General features: G+C 60.0%; 1 protein-coding gene across 1 annotated transcript in view; it reads left to right on the plus strand.

Moving 5' to 3' along the window:
- The window catches only part of PPP5C (protein phosphatase 5 catalytic subunit), a 22255-nt gene extending 10505 nt beyond the window's left edge, over window positions 1-11750 (plus strand). The window contains exons 3-13 of the mRNA XM_044759084.2: window positions 2845-2992; window positions 3649-3770; window positions 5954-6019; window positions 6326-6424; window positions 7282-7387; window positions 8755-8897; window positions 9049-9136; window positions 9671-9711; window positions 9812-9990; window positions 11014-11095; window positions 11286-11750. Of these exons, the coding sequence (XP_044615019.1) occupies window positions 2845-2992; window positions 3649-3770; window positions 5954-6019; window positions 6326-6424; window positions 7282-7387; window positions 8755-8897; window positions 9049-9136; window positions 9671-9711; window positions 9812-9990; window positions 11014-11095; window positions 11286-11348 (1137 nt within the window). The 3' untranslated portion in view covers window positions 11349-11750. The remainder of the gene's footprint in view (window positions 1-2844; window positions 2993-3648; window positions 3771-5953; window positions 6020-6325; window positions 6425-7281; window positions 7388-8754; window positions 8898-9048; window positions 9137-9670; window positions 9712-9811; window positions 9991-11013; window positions 11096-11285) is intronic.
- The last annotated feature ends 6143 nt before the right edge of the window (window positions 11751-17893 follow it).

The following is a 17893-nucleotide window of genomic DNA, read 5'->3' on the forward strand; positions in this document are numbered from 1 at the left end:
GTCGCCTGTCTAAAATCCCCCAAGTTCCCAGTTCCCATGTATGTGCAGCCCCCCGGCCTCACGTTGGGATTGCGCCCCGTGTTGGTGCGCCAGCAACTCGAGCGCTGTCGTTACTGCCCGTGAGCACTCCTGGCTGAAGGGACCATGTTTTAAACACAGCTTTTTATTTTGAGAGCGGTGTGGCTCCATGTGCAGTTGTAAGAACTGCAGAGATCCCGTTCTCCCAGTTTCCCCAGCAACATAGCCAGCCTCACTGCAGAAGCATCCCAGTCAGGATACTGACGCTGATACAGTCCAGATGCCACTCTTTAAAGGGAAGTCCAGCGTGCAGTTCTGACCCAGTGGGCCTCAGCTGCTCAAGGACCCGCCGGGCCTCTCCGGGCCGGAGCAAATGACCTTCCCCAGGGGTGGAGCCAGGGGGCCGCTTGCTCTGTCCCAACCGGACAGTGAGTTGGGAACAGCAGAAGCCACGGGCCCTGGAGCGTGCACTCAGGGCTGCTAGGCCGTGATGGGCCCAATGTTAAATTCTCACGCCAGCCCTCCAAAGGTGTGCTGGCACCCTCTCCACTTTCTAGAAGCTGAGGGAGACTCAAGAGGTGGGGCTGCATGCCCCCAAGGCCTGGCCCCGGAGCCGGCGCTCACCAGCACTGCCCCACACTGCCTCCCTGGAGGACATACAGGGAGCTGTAGGGACCGGTGGCAGTGGGCAGGGAAGGGAGGTGGTGGGAGGGGAGCACATCCCAGCCTGTGTGGCAGAAGTCAGGATCCTAGGCAAGGAGAAAACGGAACCCTGGCTTCTGGGGTCAGTGACTTCGCCTCTTTGGGCCTCAGTTTCCTCATCTGTCAAGTGGGGGTTGTGATAACATCACATAGAGCTGCTCCGAGGATGAAGCGAGCAGGTTAATTGCTCTCAGCAGCGTCAGGCACATGGCAGGTGCTGGGAACGTGAGCCGTGTGCTCTTGCTGCCGCTGCCATTGTTAGTGCTCCTGCTGCTCTTCCCCAGCCTTGGCCATGTCTCCATCCTGCACCCCAGCCTGTGAGCCCTCTGAGAACGGGCAGTGACTCAGAGGAAGTACTGAGTGGTTCATCCATCCCCTCAGGGGGCATTCATTCACTGCTGGGACACACCTCAGCCCCACCTCAGGGCCCCCTTCCAGGGGGACACAGACCCGGCTCCAGCAAACAGATGAGCTGGGGGTCCTGCTTGACCCAGCCTGGGAGACGGCGGGGAGGGGGGCTGATACCTGGAGGAGCTAGAAAGGAGTCGGAGGTGGGACTGAGGTGTTCCAGGCCAGGGGGCAGCGTGTGCAAGGCCAGACGTGAGAGGGAGCTGGCACGTCTGGGGACTCGTGAGCTGGGGCGGACGCGGTGGGGCAGGGCAGACAGAGCAGAGGGCGGGCGGGCCGTCCTGGGCAGGCCAGGTGCTGGTGTGGACTTTATCCCCAGGGGACACACAGCCTCTCCCCCACCCGGAAGGACTCCAGAGGATGTCTGGTGCTGCCTGCCTCCAGGCCTTGCCCCATACCCACACCCCAGGCGGGCGGGGCCACCTGGCAGGGTGCCCTGGCCATCACCTGCCGAGACCCAGCCTCCTGCCGCCCGCCTGGTCTGCGCGTCCCAGGGCGGAAGAGCCACCCTGGCCTGCAAGGGTTAGCAGATGAGTTTCTGACTCACTCTGCCAGGCTCTCCCACGAGGGGGCGTGCTCACCCCTGAGGGCCAGCCCTGGCACCCCTCTTTCTGCCCCCTGGCACAGGAGCTCTGGGGGCCCACTCCTGGGGAGGCCAGCAGGGTCCACTAGCAATTACAGTCACAGTTACAGATGACTGAGGCCAGAGTGCTGAAGTCCCTGCCCAGGGTCACACAGCCCGTAAGTGGCTGTGCGGGACTCCGAATGCATCGCTGTCTGCTTCTGAACTTGGAGGATCAGAGTTTGTGGGAAGTGCATGGAAGGTGCAGAGGGGAGGAGACGGGCTCCTGTGCTGAGAGCTTGCTGGGTCCCAAAGCCACGTGCCTTTATCAGCACAGCAGCCCGTGATGGGCTGTGAGGAGCAGCCGAGGCTCGTGTGGCGTTTGTTCCTGCCAGCGCCGCTGCCTGCACTTTACAAGGGGTCACCCCGACACCCTCACTGTGGTCTGAGTGGCTGCTCGTCCCTTCTGTCTTACAGGGGCAAACTCACCTGCCCAGCGTTACTCATCTGGTGCGGGCGGAGCTGGGCTTCGAACCCACCGGCCTGGGTCTGTGCCCGCAGTCCCCACCTCCCTTCGGAGGAGGAAAGGGGAAATCACTTGTCCTGGGTCTCTCCAAACGCCTGAGGTCAAACACGGGACGTGACGCCCCTCAGTGCTGGCCGCGCCTGCCAAGCCGTGCCTCACCCCAGGCCCCGTGTCCATCACTTTTCCTTCCCCACAGCCCGGGGGGAGCTGTCACCTCCCCGTTTTATAGAGGAGGGAACCGAGGCTCAGGGAGTCTATCACCCAGCAAGTAGCTGGCCCTTCTGATGAGTCTGGGCTGTTAATCATGATTTTAGACCCAGCCCACCCTTTCCTCGCCACCCCCCACCTTGGTATCAACTATAATAGTACAGGTACACACGCAGCTCTGTTATGCACAGTTTGGGGACACAGAAACCAAGGCCTGGAGGTGGAACGTGCCCAGCGGGGATGTGCCACTAGTGCATGGCACCCCGGGGGTCTGGCTCCAGCGTTCGTGGAACCCATGGCCCGGCAGGCGGAGGGCAGCCTCGGCGTCCCGCCTCCGGCCTGCTCCTCTGCCCCAGGAGGGCCGTGCCACCTCTTGGCCTGAGTGGGGATGCCTCCTTCCCTCTGCCCGCCGCCCGCCCAGGTGGTGAAAGTGAAGCCCCACGACAAGGACGCCAAAATGAAGTACCAGGAGTGCAACAAGATTGTGAAGCAGAAGGCCTTCGAGCGGGCCATCGCGGGCGATGAGCACAAGCGCTCTGTCGTGGACTCACTGGACATCGAGAGCATGAGTGAGTCAGGCCCGGGTGCCCTCACGCCCAGCCAGAACATTCCAGATCCTTGCAGGGGTCCTCTCCATCCCCGTGCACACTGGGGGTGAGGAGTGGGGCTCAGAGGTGGTCTCTGCCCCGCCCCAGGCCACTGTCTGCTCCTCGTCTGCTTGAGTCCCCCGGTTCTGGGAGGGGGCGAGCCCTCCACCCCAGCCTGGCTCCCTACCGGCTCCCGTGCCGCGCCCCCGTCCCAGGCCTCCTGCGTCTGACCCGCCTCTGTCCTCTATGTGCTCACGTGGTTCCTGAGCACCTACTGTGTGACAGACACTGTGCTAGGCACCGGGAGCCAGCCGTGACCACAACAGTCCCTGCCCTCGTGGCGCTGACGCTCTGGGGAGAGAGGACTCGCTAGTCACCAGATGCGTTGACAGTGTGAAGGGCTGTAAACCAAGTCGGTGGAGGGGAGGGAGGGTGCTGAAGAGCGGACCCATGAGATGGGGGGTCAGGGAGAGGGCCTCGGAGCCGGCCTGCGCGCGGAGCAGGCCGTGGGGGTGTATCTTCTCTCGCTCCATCCCTGTCCTGACCCGTGTCCAGAGCCGCGTCTGCCCCGGGCCAGGCCCCTCCCCACCCTCACACTGGCTGTGGCCACTGACTCTCGCCCCCCATTCACACACCAGCCATCGAGGATGAGTACAGCGGGCCCAAGCTGGAGGACGGCAGAGTGACAATCGCCTTCATGAAGGAGCTCATGCAGTGGTACAAGGACCAGAAGAAGCTGCACCGGAAATGTGCCTACCAGGTGACACGCCTGTGACCCGGGATAGCGTCGCGCTGGCAGTGCCCAGATAGCCACAGAGGGCAGGGTGGAGGCGGAAGCCAGCACTTGCTGCGCGCTGGGGCCGGGCATCGTGCAGATGCGTTCTTTATTTCTGAGGTTGCATGTTTTTATTTCTGGCATTTCCATGGTTATTTTTTTAAATAGCTATCATCTCTGCCCCATATGTTCAGGCATGCTGTCTATCTTCCCCAGGGGATCTTTGAACGTGTTTGTCGTTATTTTAAAGTCTCTGTAGTGCCACCGTGTGGGTCATGCCTGGATCTCCCTCTGTTGTCCGTTCTTCGTGGGTCTCAGTTTTTATCATATGCCAGGCATTTTGTGTGAAAGGACAGTAGAGACGGAGATAAACAACTTTCTGCAGGAGGTAGCGGGAGCCTGCTGTCAGGCTGCTGCTGTGAGGGCTCCGTCAGCCTAATCTACGGTTCAGGCCGTTTTTGTGGGCCTTAGGTCACCCCTGGTCTCCAGTGTTTTCAGAGGGGCATCGGGATGCCCCCTTCAGCAGGGCGTGGGGTCGGCACCCTGGCGGCATCCCAGGGATGTCTTTGTGTTGTCAAGTCTCCAGCTTTTGGAACTGTGATTTTGGTGCTCTGATTTTCCACCCTGCTGCCGGACTTTTGGGTTGCTGGCGAGCTCTCTGCTCTCCAGTCTTGCTCCCACCTTTGTGCCTCGGGAGGGCTCCCTCCCCTGTGCCGCCTTGCGCCCAGCCCGTGATGGAGTGAGAGCGTTGGCAGGCGCGGCAGGTGCGGGCGGAGGCATTCTGTGGCGCGGGCTCCTGGGGACTCTCATCCGTCAGGCCGCCCAGCAGGGACGTCCCGCTGGCTTCCCCTCCCCTTCAGTGGCGGGCCTCAGGCCAGGATGAACGCAGGCACGGTCTCTTCACCAGGGAGGGGCCTGGCGCGGGCGACAGTTTGGTTGATTGCGGTGTCTTTCCTCCTCGGCTCTCAGATGGGTTTTTTAGTTCAATTTGTTGGGCTTTTGGCCTGTTTTCATCACTAGGGCGACAGCATCAGACTTGTCTTTCTGCATTCTGACCAGAAGTGGACAGCTTCTACTATCTCAACACCTTTTTTTCCCCAACTGTTCATTTTGAAAATTGTCAAACCCTCAGAATAGTCAAAAGAAGAGTACAGTTAACATCCACACATTCTTCCCCCAGATGCCCCAATGGTTGAAATTTTGACACATTTATTTTATCGGTCTTTCTGCATATATGCGTGTATGTTTACGTTCTTTTTCTTTTTTCCTGAACCATTTGAGACTGGGTTGCATCATAACCTCTGTCTCCTAACCCTGGATCCTGTATCTCTTCGTGGGGAGATGGGGCTGTGCAGTCACAGACATACGGCAGCCAGCGCTGCCCACACCCTCCTGGCCTTGCCACTTCCCGGCTCCGTGACCGTGGCTCATGACCTCACCTCTCGGTGCCTCGGGGTCCTCATTTGCAAAATGCAGATAATAAGAGGGCCATTCTCCTGCGTGACTGATTCAGTCGTTGCACCGTAGAAATGTAGCTTCATACAGGAACACCGACAAATGCACGAAGTCCGCAGGCTGTCCACAAAATCTGGAAACGTTGTCAGATGTATGTGATGTTGTCAAGGTCGTCTTTAATCTTCAATTAGTAAAAATTAATATTACCTACGTTTCCAGACGAATATTTTAACTTCCCCCAAAACATCCTTTTGAGCTCTTTTTTGAAATCCAGAATCCACTGAAGGCTCAAATATTGCGTGTGACCTGCCTTTTTCTCTCTTTCCATCCAGAACAGTCTCATGCCTTCCGGGGGAGACTCTTTCACGACACTGACACTCAGACGTGTCCAGGCCTGTTGTTTTATAAAACGTTCCACAGCGGGATTCATCCGCAGGTTTCTTCATCATGCTGATTATTTTCAAAGAAACCGAGATTCTCGATTTTCACATGAAATAATCCTGATGCTTAAATGCCACAGAGGCCACTTGGGTCACAGTTTGGGGACCACCTCTGGCCCCGGCCAGCACCCACCTGTCCGGGCGCCCCGCCCCTTCCTCCCCTCTCCCTGCCTGTCCTGCACCCTCGGCCCAGCAGCGTCTCCTGGTCGGGGCAGGGTGGGCAGCAGGCCCTCCAGCCGGCCCGCTCACGGCCTGCCCTGTGCTCCCCTGCAGATTCTGGTGCAGGTCAAAGAGGTCCTGTCTAAGCTGAGCACGCTGGTGGAGACCACGCTCAAAGAGGTGCGCGCTCTGGGGCGGTGGGAGCCGGGCGGGGGGCTCCTGGCCGGGGGGCCACGGAGCTCAGAAACTCACAGACCCACCTGGCTTGGTCTGCCTTCCCTCTGCCCACCTGTGTCTCCCCCTGGATGTCCTTCTCTCTGGCCTCTCGGTCTCTGTCCCACTCTCTCCATCTCGTGTCCCCTGCCTGTGTCTTCTGCATGGTCCCCCTCGGTCTGCCGTGTGGCCTCTTGCCCCTGCCCTCCCCGCTGTCCCCTCCCCACGTCTCTCTCTCGGCCCCTCCCTCTCCGGTGGCCTCTTTTCTTTCAGACAGAGAAGATTACAGTGTGCGGGGACACCCACGGCCAGTTCTACGACCTCCTCAACATATTCGAGCTCAACGGTTTACCCTCGGAGGCCAACCCCTACGTATCCTTCCTCGGGAGATGCCCGGCCCGCCCTGCCCTGGGTCTGCGGGTCCTCTGCCAGAGGGGAAGGCAGCAGCCTGTGCAGGGAGAAGCTGAGCAGCCACCCGGGCCCGGGCCGCGGGCCGGCCTTGCGCTCCAGGGTGGGCTCAGACAGGCTAGGGCCAGTCCCCACATGCTGTGTTACCTGGGCAGGTGACTCAGACTCTCTGGGCCCTGGCTTGTCTGCCTCTTGAGATTGGGCTGCTGCAGGATCACATACAAACAGCACCCGGGGCTGCGCACACCTGGTGCCCTCTCGGCTTTGCCGTGTCCTGGCTGCGTGGCCACAGCAGGTTCCTTCCCCCTCGGTGCCTCAGATCCCTCGTTTGCAAAATGGGGATAAGAATAGGGCCTTCCTCAGGAGGTTACTGAGAGGAGTAAATCCTCGTGAAGGGCTGGGCGGCCCCCGTGGCCACATTGCAAGTATCTGCTGACGTTCTTCTGATAATCGCTTGATAAATGGCCCCTGTGTGGGGCCGCCAGGCCTGTGCAGGGTTTGGGGGGAGGGTCCGTGTCCCATTTCCCCTGTGGCTTTGGGCCTCTATTTGGGAGAAGCTGAAGCAGCCTGACCACCTGGTGTCGCCGCTCCACCATGAGTTTCCCTGAGAGACACGCGAGCTTGGGGACCTCAGTAGCATCCTGCTCGGAGGCTCAGAGAGGCCAGGCTGCTGGACCAGAGCCACACAGCGAGGAAAGAGACAAAAGCTCGGACCCCCTGCGCCCTGGCGACGTGCCTGCTCCTGGGGAGGTGCGGACAGCAGCCGCAGGCGTGGAGGGCCCGGGGAGGGAGCCGGCCGCTTGTTTTCCTTAGCAGGGCAGATATTTAATGGCGACTTCGTGGACCGCGGCTCCTTCTCCGTAGAAGTGATCCTCACCCTTTTCGGCTTTAAGCTTCTGTATCCAGATCACTTCCACCTACTCCGAGGTGAGCTGGGAGGCAGCAGGGTCTGGGGTCAGGGCAGAGCACTCGCTTTCTCCTCTGTGAGCCTGCCAGTTCTCTGTAAGGCAGGGATGCTAGTGGCAGCCGTGTTTATCTTGTCCCTTCACTGAGACCATGCACAGGGTTGCCCTGTACAGTCAGGCAGGTTGTGCACTGCACAGTGGCTCACACAAATGACGCTCTCTGGGCCCTCATGAATACTTTGGTCACGCCAGGGCTCTGAGCAGAGGAGGGTGGGGCTGACTCGGGTGTTACCAGGATCCCTTAGGCCTCTCTATGGGGAACTGATGAAGGGCTGAGGATGGGAGCACAGAGACTGGTGGTGGCAGCTGGATGTGGATGGGAGCAGTGGCTGGATTAGGGCTCTCTTCATGGTACAACCCAGAGTGTTTACCCGTGTGGGCTGGCTGCAGGCATGAGAGAAAGAAGGGGTCAAAGGGCATACCCCAGGGTTTTTGGCTGGAGCAGCTGGAGGGCTGCGGCTGCCACTGACAGGTGGGAGGTGGGACAAGCGGATGTGGCCAGGGGATGAGGAGCCTGGGGGCTGTCAGTTTTGGGGTCCTCGGCATACGCATGGTACTGGGAGGAGGAGCTCACGAGGGAGTGAGGGCCGCTGGGGAGATGAGCGGGAGCTGCAGCTGGGAGGGGGGAGACCCAGGAGGAGGGGCGAGGGCGCTGGCTGGGTGGGGGCTCCCGGGGGCCTGCGGGCTGACTGCCGCGTTCAGGGAGTCCAGGCCGCTGTATTGGCACCTGGTAGATGCTTGGAGCACCTGCTGTGGGCCTCATAGGAGGCCGTGAAGAGCTCACCCCAGCCAGAGAGTCAGACCATGGGACTCAGCAGACGGCCCGGCAGCCTCCTGTCTCCCCCAGGCCCCGGGCGCCCTGAGACGAGGGAGTGAGGAGCGTGTGGGAAGGTGCAGGCGCAGTGTGGGGCCGGCACGCAGCAGGGGCTCTGCGGTGGCGCATGTTGGGTCAAGACGTCTCTCTCCTGGTACTTCCAGCCTGGAAGGCAGGCAGGTCCTCCCAGAGGGGGCATGAGGCCCACTGGGGCGAGAGACGTGCCCGAGGTCCCTTGAGGCCAAGCCAGAGCTGAACCCAGGCCTCAGCCACTCCCGTGGCGCTTTGTACGGCCTGGGCCTGGTGGCCATGTGCCCATGTGTGCCACTCAGGCTGTCTTTCCCCCTGAGAACAGATGGAAAACAGTGTCTGCACCTTGTCAGGGCTCTGTGAGGGGCCGATGAGCTGATGTGAGTGTTGTTGGCTTCGGGCTGCCAGGCAGGCCTCCCTGGGCCCCGGGCCTGAGGGCACCCGGGCGGGGCTTTTAAGGTTTCTTCCTTCCTGCTGTCGGCCAGGCAACCACGAGACGGACAACATGAACCAGATCTACGGCTTCGAGGGCGAGGTGAGGGCCAAGTACACGGCCCAGATGTACGAGCTCTTCAGCGAGGTGTTTGAGTGGCTGCCGCTGGCCCAGTGCATCAATGGCAAAGTGCTGGTGAGGACGCACCGGGACCCACAGGCTCCCTCCCCCGCCTGCTGCCTGTGGGGGCCACATGTGGGCAGGCAGACGTGCTGGGGAAGTGGGTGGGAGGATGGGGTCTGGCCGGCGCCTCCCCTCTCACGGCTGTCCCCACCCTGAACCCCAGATCATGCACGGGGGCTTGTTCAGCGAAGACGGCGTCACCCTGGACGACATCAGGAAGATCGAGCGGAACCGGCAGCCCCCGGATTCAGGTGACTGGGGTCAGGAGGGCCTCTCTGGGGTCACGTGAGAGCTGACATGGAAGGAGGTGGCACCTGCCTCACAGAAGGGTGTCTGGGACAAGCGCTGGGGGAGCATCCGGGAGGCCGGTGGCTTTGGGGTGAGCAGGGGAGTGCTTTAAAGGGCTTGACGAGGCAGACCCTGTGCTCCTCACAGGTCCAGGGAGGAGCTGGGTCGTGGTTCCCGGGGCGGAGGAGCCGGAAAGGCTATGAGCAGGAGGGGCGCAATCTGAATTGTGATGTTGACAGCTCCCTCGCCAGGCCCCTCGGGGCCATAATGGATTGAGGGGGGTCTGGAGGGGAGGCATTGGGAGGCTGGGGCGCTATCCAGAGGAGAGGCCTGTGGCCAGCTCAGTCCTGGCCCACGTGTCCCATGCCCCCTCCACTGTGGATGTCCCCTGCCCAGCCCCCACCCAGCTGCTCTGTGCGTTGGGCAGGTGGTGGCCTGTGAGCACCCACCCCCGGCAGGCAGGCCAGTCCCTAACGTTCCCCTCTGCTCCCCTCCAGGTCCCATGTGTGACCTGCTCTGGTCGGACCCACAGCCGCAGGTCAGTCTCCCTGGGGCCATGGTGGCGGCTGTGGGCTGTGGGCCGTGGGCAGAGCGGGTGGGTGGGAGTGGACGTCGTTCTGAGCCCCCTGTCTCCCCAGAACGGGCGCTCGGTCAGCAAGCGGGGTGTGAGCTGCCAGTTTGGGCCCGACGTCACCAAGGCCTTCCTGGAGGAGAACCACCTGGACTACATCATCCGCAGCCACGAGGTCAAGGCCGAGGGCTACGAGGTGGCGCATGGCGGCCGCTGTGTCACCGTCTTCTCTGCCCCCAACTACTGGTGCGCCCCCCCACCCCACCCCACCCACGCCTCTTCCCAGCCCACTTTTTTAACTTTTTATGGTAGAAAATTCCAAAGATACAGAAGAGTACATAAAAGAGTATAATGAACGCCCACATATCCGTCACCCAGACCCAGTGGCTACCGGCTCCATAGCTGTGACCACCCCCGTCCCACAAACCCCAGGTGGCATCTCCTCCGTCCGTTGATAGCTCCGGGTGTTTCTGAAAGGAAGCACTCTTCTTTCCTGTATATAAGCATGGTACCACTGTCACACCTTCGGGCGAGGTCACCGGACCCAGCCGGAGTTCCATTTCCTCATGTCTCATAAACGTCTCTCCAGTGATTTCTGGACCCACACGAGGGCCGCGTTTTCAGTCTCCTTACCTTTGATCTCCCGGTCCGTTTCCCACCCCTCTTGGCATTTTTTGCTTGAAGAAACGAGGCCCGTGTCCTGCCGAGTTGTCTGTGCCCCAGACCTGGCCAATTCCGTCCTCAGAGGCCAGTCACCACTTTCTTCATCCCCCATGTTTCCTGGTGGTTAGAGCCAGGGTCTGGTCCGGTTGGAGTCCAGGTCTTGGCAAGAGTCCTGCCTCCGTCGGGCCGCGCCGTCCTATCAGGAAGGCCCTCCTGGCCCAGCTGCCTGCCTCCTGCTCCCCCGGCCTGTCCCGCCTCCACCCTCTCCTTCCCCTCAGCCCCCCTGCTCAGGCCCCTTTTGTCTGGACTCCTGTCTGTTCCCCTGCTGGCCTCTTTCCCCCTCCTGTCTCTGTCTGTCCCTCTGTGTCCTTGACTCTCCATCCCTCCACATCCCCTGTCTCTCTTTCTGCCGTGTCTCCCATGGGCTCTGTCCCTCTGTCTGTCTCCTCTCTCGGCCTGTCTGCCATCCAGCCTCAGTCTCCTCTCGCTCGCTCTCCCTCTCTCTCCTCGCTCCCTCTCTCCTCTCTGCCTGCCCCTTCCTTCTTCATCCCCCAGCCCCACCGGGCCCCTCACTGGCTGCTTTGCCCCTGTCCCCTGTCCCCACAGCGACCAGATGGGGAATAAAGCCTCCTACATCCACCTCCGGGGCTCCGACCTGCGGCCCCAGTTCCACCAGTTCACAGCAGTGGTGAGTTAGCCCCCGGGGTCCCCCGCTCTCCTGGCCTGGGCCTGGGGTGGAGGAGCTGAGAGGGCTGTCAGGAGGGCGGGGGCCGGGCACAGGACAGCTCTGGGGGGATAGGGCTGGTGCGTCTGCTCAGAGACTCCCCCTGAGGCTGCCCCGTTCTGTCTCCCCCCACCCCGGTGGCCTCCGCTTGCAGCCTCATCCCGACGTCAAGCCCATGGCCTACGCCAGCACGCTGCTGCAGCTGGGGATGATGTGAGGCCCAGCCCAGGGCCACGCTGGACCCCTTTTACTTTGTAAAGTTTGTATTTATTCCCCTTTAGGTTTGCAGAGGGGGTGGGGGGCTGGCCAGAGGGTCTGCTCCCTGGACAAAGAGGAAGGAGGTGGAGAGGCAGGGCTGGGGCACCGCCTGGGCATTCTGGGGGAGGTGGCGGGGAGGGGCGGGGCCAGGGCTTCTCCGCCCCCCTTGTTTGCATGGCCCCTCCCCCGCTAAAGCAATAGGGCCCCGCCATAGGAAGACCCCGAAGGAGGGTCATCAGGGAGGCCTCGCCTGCACCCCCTCCTGGGAGCCCCGGAGCGGGGCTAGGCTGGGGCTCACCCCCTTCCCCAGCTATTTTATGTCTGTAATTAAATGTTAAAATAAAGTCATTATTGTAAGTCAGCTTGTCTCAGGTTGTGGCGCTGCTGGGATTGGGGTGACCCGTTCATCAGGAGAACGGGAAGGGTGGGGGGCCACAAAGCCCCACCCCCTCGTCTGCCATCTCCCTGGGGCGCCCTGGAGCCGGGCCGGGCGGGGGGCTACCAGCCGTGCACAAGCAGCCGTGCATCTGCCCATCACCGTGGGCTCTGGAGCGGGGTTCCCCTGCCGTCCAGGACGGAGGACCCTGGTCAGCAGGCTGCGGTGCACACGGGGCCGAGCGTGGGCCCAGCGAGGCTGCGTGGGCGTGGAAGCTGGAAGAAGGTCCTCCTTTCCTCTGCCCATCCCCCTCAGCAAGTGCTTGCTGCGGCGGCTCCGCGCGACCTCCCCTCGGCCGCGCACGTCTACCGGGCAGACCCGTCGAGCAGGCCGGGCCTTGGTCCTTGCGCCACGCGCAAAGCAGACACTTCCACCCGCCCAGGAAGAGCAGAGGCGTCCCCCCACTCCCCGTGGTTCTCCGTCAGAGGGGAATGTCGGATCTCACGCAGGCCGCTCTCCTGGCCTCGGCTTCTGGCGACGGGCCTGTTTGCAAGTCTGAGCTCTTCTGGACCCACCTTTTCCGGGAGAGCAGCCCTGGGGTGTTGTCTGTGGGCGGATGATGCCGCATGGAGGGTGGAGTCCATTGAGTGCTCTGACCCCCTTCGTTGAAGTGAGGGGGCAGAAGCCAGGCCATCACGGTCCTCATGTTTTGTGGGCGTTCAGAGAGCTCCTTGGGTGGGTCCCTTTCTCTGAAGCCAGTTGGCATTGCAGGAAGTGAGCTGTGGGATGTGCGCTGGCGGCTCGAGGGTCCTAGGAAAACAGGCGGGAAGCCCAGGTTGCCGATTCCGTTTATTTCCCCTGAGAAAGAAGTGTTCTGAGGCCTTCAGACCTGCGGGCGGGGTTCCCCAGGCAGGAGCGGCAGCGTCCCCAGGCAGCCTGGGGGCGTCCTGCTGCAACAGTTCAGGAGCCCCAAGCACGCCCTCAGGTTCAGTAATTTGCTAGAGGGACCCACAGAACTCAGAAAAGCTGTTAGACTCACGGTTATGGTTTCTTACAGTAAAGGACAGACTAAAGTCAGGGAAGAGAAGAGGCACATAGGGAGGGCCAGGAGACCAGGCGCCAGCTTCCAGTTGTCTCTCCCAGTGGAGTCACACCGACGGTGCTGATTTCTCCCTGCGGCGTCAGGTGACAACACACAGAGTGTCGCCTACCAGGGAAGCTCTCCCGAGCCTTGGTGTCCAGGGTCTTAACTGGGGTTGCTCCTGTTGACTGCCCAGCCCACCTGGCTGACCTTAGTCCCCAAAGAGACTGGCCCGTGCCGTGTGGCCCAGGGTCCCCAACACAAATCACGTGTCAGTATAGACTGCCTGGAGTGGCCCAAGGCCCCTGGTAAACAAAGGCCCTCCCCAGGAAAGATGTCCCCAGGGCTCAGAGGGGCCAGGCGGGTCCTTTACTGCGTAGCAGACAGCCCTAGAAGTCACTGGCTTTAGCCGTTTGAAATCTGTCTGTCTGTTCCGTGGGTTGGCGGGGCATGGCTGTGCCGTTCACACTTGAGTCTTATGCGTGTGTGGTCAGGTGGCATCTGGGGCAGGAGTCGTCTGAAGCCTGGCCTGGCTGGCTGTCCAGGAGGCTCACTCCCACGCGTGGCTGTCGGTGCAGGTTGCTGGCTGGGAACCATCACTGGGGTGCCCACACAGGGCCTCCATGTGGCTTGGGCTTCTCACAGCATGGCATCTGGGCCCACGGGGGAGCGCCCCGGATGCCCAGGGGGAAGCCACAGCACCCCATGCCCTGGGCTCGGAAGTCCCAGTGGATCACTTCCCCACATGGTGTCCATCGAGCTCGTCACTAAGGCCGGCCAGATTCAAGTGGGTGGGGATGTCCATCCCACGTCCCCTTGACGGAGACACTAGCAGCGGTCCTCCAGGAGACTGCCCGCCACAGAGGGCCTTTAAGACCCATACGGGCCACCCTTTCAGAGGAAGCTTTTTGTCAATTTCTTTAAATTTGTAGTCAAAAGTAAATTTATCAGTTGATCCCAAGATGCGTGGAATTAACTTTAAGCCCAGAGATGCAATTTTTCCTATTGAAAGAGGCCCGTAGCTGGCATTTAGTTTGTCAGCTGTTTGGCTTTCTGTGTTGAGGATGACTCAGTCCAGATTGCACACTGCTGGCGTTCCTCAGCAAATACTGACGGGGTTTTTTTTAACTTTTTATTTGGGAACAACTTTAAAGCAACAAAAAGTTGCAAGAAAGGTACAAAGAACACCCAGATACCCTTTGCCCAGATTCACCTATTATGAAACATTTTGTTCCATTTGCCTGCATGGGGGGGGGGGGGGTGTGAACGCACAAGTATACACACACACACTTGTTTCCTGGCCGTCTGAGAGTAAGTTGCAGAGCACATGTCGTGACCCCTCATCCCCGTGTAAGCTTCCCGTGGCTCTCACGCTTGTATTTCAATCTGCCGCCTGCGTCTGGCTGTGCCAGTGGTCCCAGTGACGCACTCCGTCTCATTTCGGTGTCCTGTCTCTTTGGTCTCCTGTGATCTGGAGCATTTCCTCAGCCTCTGTGTCTTTATGACGCTGACCCTGTGGAGAATACGTTCCTGTCCCATCCCCTGTGAGTAGAGAGTGCTTGGGGTTGGTGTGATTCTCGGTGATTAGACTGGGTGTGGACCAGCTGGAGCAGCATGTGAGTGAGGTGCTAACAGCCCCGTATTTGTGATAAATGTGGAAAATAATTCTCTCCCAGTCTGTCTTTTTTTTTAAATAATTGTGGTAAAAATACCTAACACGCAGCGTACCATATTCCAGTCTGTCTTTTATCCTCAGACTTTGCTGGTGGTGTTTCTGCCATGCAGATGTTTCTGTTTGTGACAGCCGCCGCCTCTGGTGTGTGTCAGAGTTAAGAGCGCCTTCCCCTGCGCGCGTTTCAGGGGAGCGCCCTCCAGTGTCTTCGGGGGCTGGGAGGGTTTGATGCCTGACTTCCAGATCACGGGCCTCTTTGGTGTTTATTCTCGTCCGTGGTGTGAGGGACCAGTCTCATTTGATCTTTTTCCAAGTGGGTATTGGAGAAAGGTGTTAAATGAGAATGGAAACCGAGTCAGGAGATGCTGCGAGGGATGCGGGAAGTTACAGGGATCAATATCTGGGTAAAGTTTACTGTCATAACAAAAAAAGTCAGCAACAGGAAAATCAAAGTTTACCCACAACAAGAACTAAAACCATAACCAGTTGGACGTGGTGGAGGTGGGGCGGGGGACAGAGGGCCGTGAGGGGAGGGAGGCCCTTGGGGTGAGAGCTCAGTGAGTCAGTGCTTTTGAGGGAGTCAATAGGGACACATAGAGGAGTCAGGGTCTGAGGCTAAGGGCAGTTAGCTAAACAAAAAAACGTCTAACTTCCAAAAGGGAGTTTGACCAAGAGATGCCCATAGAAACAGGTCATTAAAATCCAGGGATGCTCTGGGCCATCCGGGTGGCGCAGTGGTTAAGTTCTCACTTTCTGCTTTGGCGGCCCAGGGTTCACCGGTTCGGATCCCGGGTGCAGACATGGCACCACTTGGTAAGCCATGCTGTGGCAGGCGTCCCATGTATAAAGTAGAGGAAGATGGGCACGGATGTTAGCTCAGGGCTAATCTTCCTCAAAAAAAAAAAAAAAGTACAGGGATGCTGAGATGGAGGACACCACCCTGGGTAGAGTGTGGGTGAGGGTCCCCAAGCTGGGGACACGGAAGGTGCACAGGGGTTGTGACAGGTGGGAATGAGGGAGACACTGAGGTCAAATGCGGATACTATGATGTGTGATGATGTTAGAGGCCGCCAAAGGGTCTCGGGGTCTGGGTAGGAGTGGATGCGGGAGTCCCTGGAGTCATGGGCATGAATGAGGGGGCCCTGAGACCCCACCACCACCCAAGGAGGGCCTGCTGGAGTGAGGGATGGTGGCGCAGGAGAGGCCGGAGAACCAGGAAGGGGTCTCAGAAGCCGCCCACCCCTGCTGGCCAGAATGGACCCCGGCAGCTGCCCCCCTGGACGGAGGTGAGACTACGGGCGGCCGGGATCTGAGGTTCTTCCTCCGTCTCTGTCTTTCTCTTGGTCACTTTCAAGCTGTCTCCCCCACCCCTACCCCATGTACCTCCCCCCCCGACACCTGTCACTGGTCATGATTAGGTCACAGGCCTGAGCCCTGGCCAGCAGGAGCCCGCAGAGAGATTCCCCCACCTCCACAGCACGGGGGGGGGGCACCTGCCTCCCGCCTGTCCGGGGATGTCAGGTGCTTGGCAGCCAGAGTGACAGATCGCCCCACACCCACACACAGCTCTGCCCCTGACAGCTGGGGAAACTGAGCCTGTGGCTCCTCCTCTGCTCATCGCCCTCCTGTGGTTCCAAACTCAGTAAAAGCCTGACTCCTACACGGCTCCTTGATGTTCTGGAACCTTCCAGAAGACGTCTGCCTCAGAGCCTTCCACTTGCTCTATCCCTTTCCATTTCACTCTTGCTCACCTACTTGAACGTCTCCCTGCTGGCCTCAGGGCTCTGTTTGGAGAAGGCAAATGGCCACAGCCCCTCCTCCAGGACCCCTGCCAGCTCCCAACAGACTGGATCTCTTGCTGGTCGTACTCCCTGCCTGTGTCCCCCCAGAGTGACAGCCCCTGAGGGCAGGGCCTTCTTTCTTCACAGCTGTGTTCTCAGTGCTCCAGTGGCCCCTAGCACCACGGGGCTGCTCAGGACGTGCCTGACAGAACATCGGCGCGTGGTTCTTGCGCCAGATCACGCTCCACGTCCTCTCGTCACCCTGCATTCAACAGCTACTTCGTGTGACAAACGAGGAGACAGGCACAGAGAGGTGAAGCCACTCGCCCCGGGGCACACAGTGAGCAACGGAGTCAGGATTTGAACCCAGGTCTGCCTAAATGCAGAGTTAGCATAACCACATAGAGGCCCAAAGGCCGAGGGGAGCCCTCAGGAGGAATTTGGAAATGAACACGGGCGGAAGCAGCTGACGTCCCAGGGTGCCAGGAGGGCTGAGGTGAGCGCCCAGCTGGGGACGAGGAAGGGGCAGCATCCGGGTTCGGGGGGCCTCGTGCTTTGCAGCCTGCACTTTAAAAGCAGGCAGCCGGGCTGGCCCCGTGGCCGAGTGGTTAAGTTCGCGCGCTCCGCTGCAGGCGGCAGAGGGTTTCGTTGGTTCGAATCCTGGGCGCGGACATGGCACCGCTCATCAAACCACGCTGAGGCAGCGTCCCACATGCCACAACTAGAAGGACCCACAACAAAGAATATACAACTATGTACCTGGGGGCTTTGGGGAGAAACAGGAAAAAAATAAAATCTTTAAAAGCAGGCAGCCGGGGAGAGATGGGAGCCCCGGCCATCGCTGGAGGGAGTGGGAATGGCGCCGCTGCTGTGAGAGCCGCTTGGTGGCTCCTCCGGGGGCTAAACCGTTTCCTCTCCTAGGTATAGTCCCAACAGACACAAACCCACTCCCAGGAGGACATCCCAAAGGAGTGAACACAAGTATTGAAACAAAAACTGGTACATGAACGTCCTTAGCACCTTTCACTGTAGCCAAAAGGCAGAAAACAGCCCACCCGTCTGTCAACGGGCGACTGGATTAAAACACCTGCTACACCCGTACAATGGAATATTAACTCAGCCATAAAGAGGCCACAGCATGAATCTTGAGAACATCATGCTGAGTGCAAGGAGCCGGACACAAAAGGCCACACAGTGTAGGATTCCGTTTGTATGAAATGTCCAGATTCGGCAAAGCCGTGGAGAGAAAGCAGATTAGTGGCTGCCTGGGCTGGAGCGAAGGGCCAATGGGGAGCGAGCTTAATGGATGTGAGGTTTCTTGAGGGGTGATAGAAATGTTCTGGAACTGGACAGACGTGATAGTCGCACCCGCATCGTGAATGCACCGCATGCACTTGAATTGTAGATCCGTCTCTAGGCAGGGGCCCTCCCGTCTCCCCATGTTCCCCCCAAGTGGGGCCCAGCGACGGTCACCCTCACCGAGGTGGAGGGTGGAGGGTTTGCAAGATGGAGGGTCGATGGTGCCCTTCCGCTGTTCTAGGCAATTCCAAGGCCCCCGGTGTTCTCAGGATAAACCCCTAGCCGAGCCCGCAAG

The sequence above is a fragment of the Equus asinus genome, chromosome 26 (genome assembly GCF_041296235.1).
Source record: "Equus asinus isolate D_3611 breed Donkey chromosome 26, EquAss-T2T_v2, whole genome shotgun sequence".
In the NCBI taxonomy this organism is placed as follows: domain Eukaryota; kingdom Metazoa; phylum Chordata; class Mammalia; order Perissodactyla; family Equidae; genus Equus; species Equus asinus.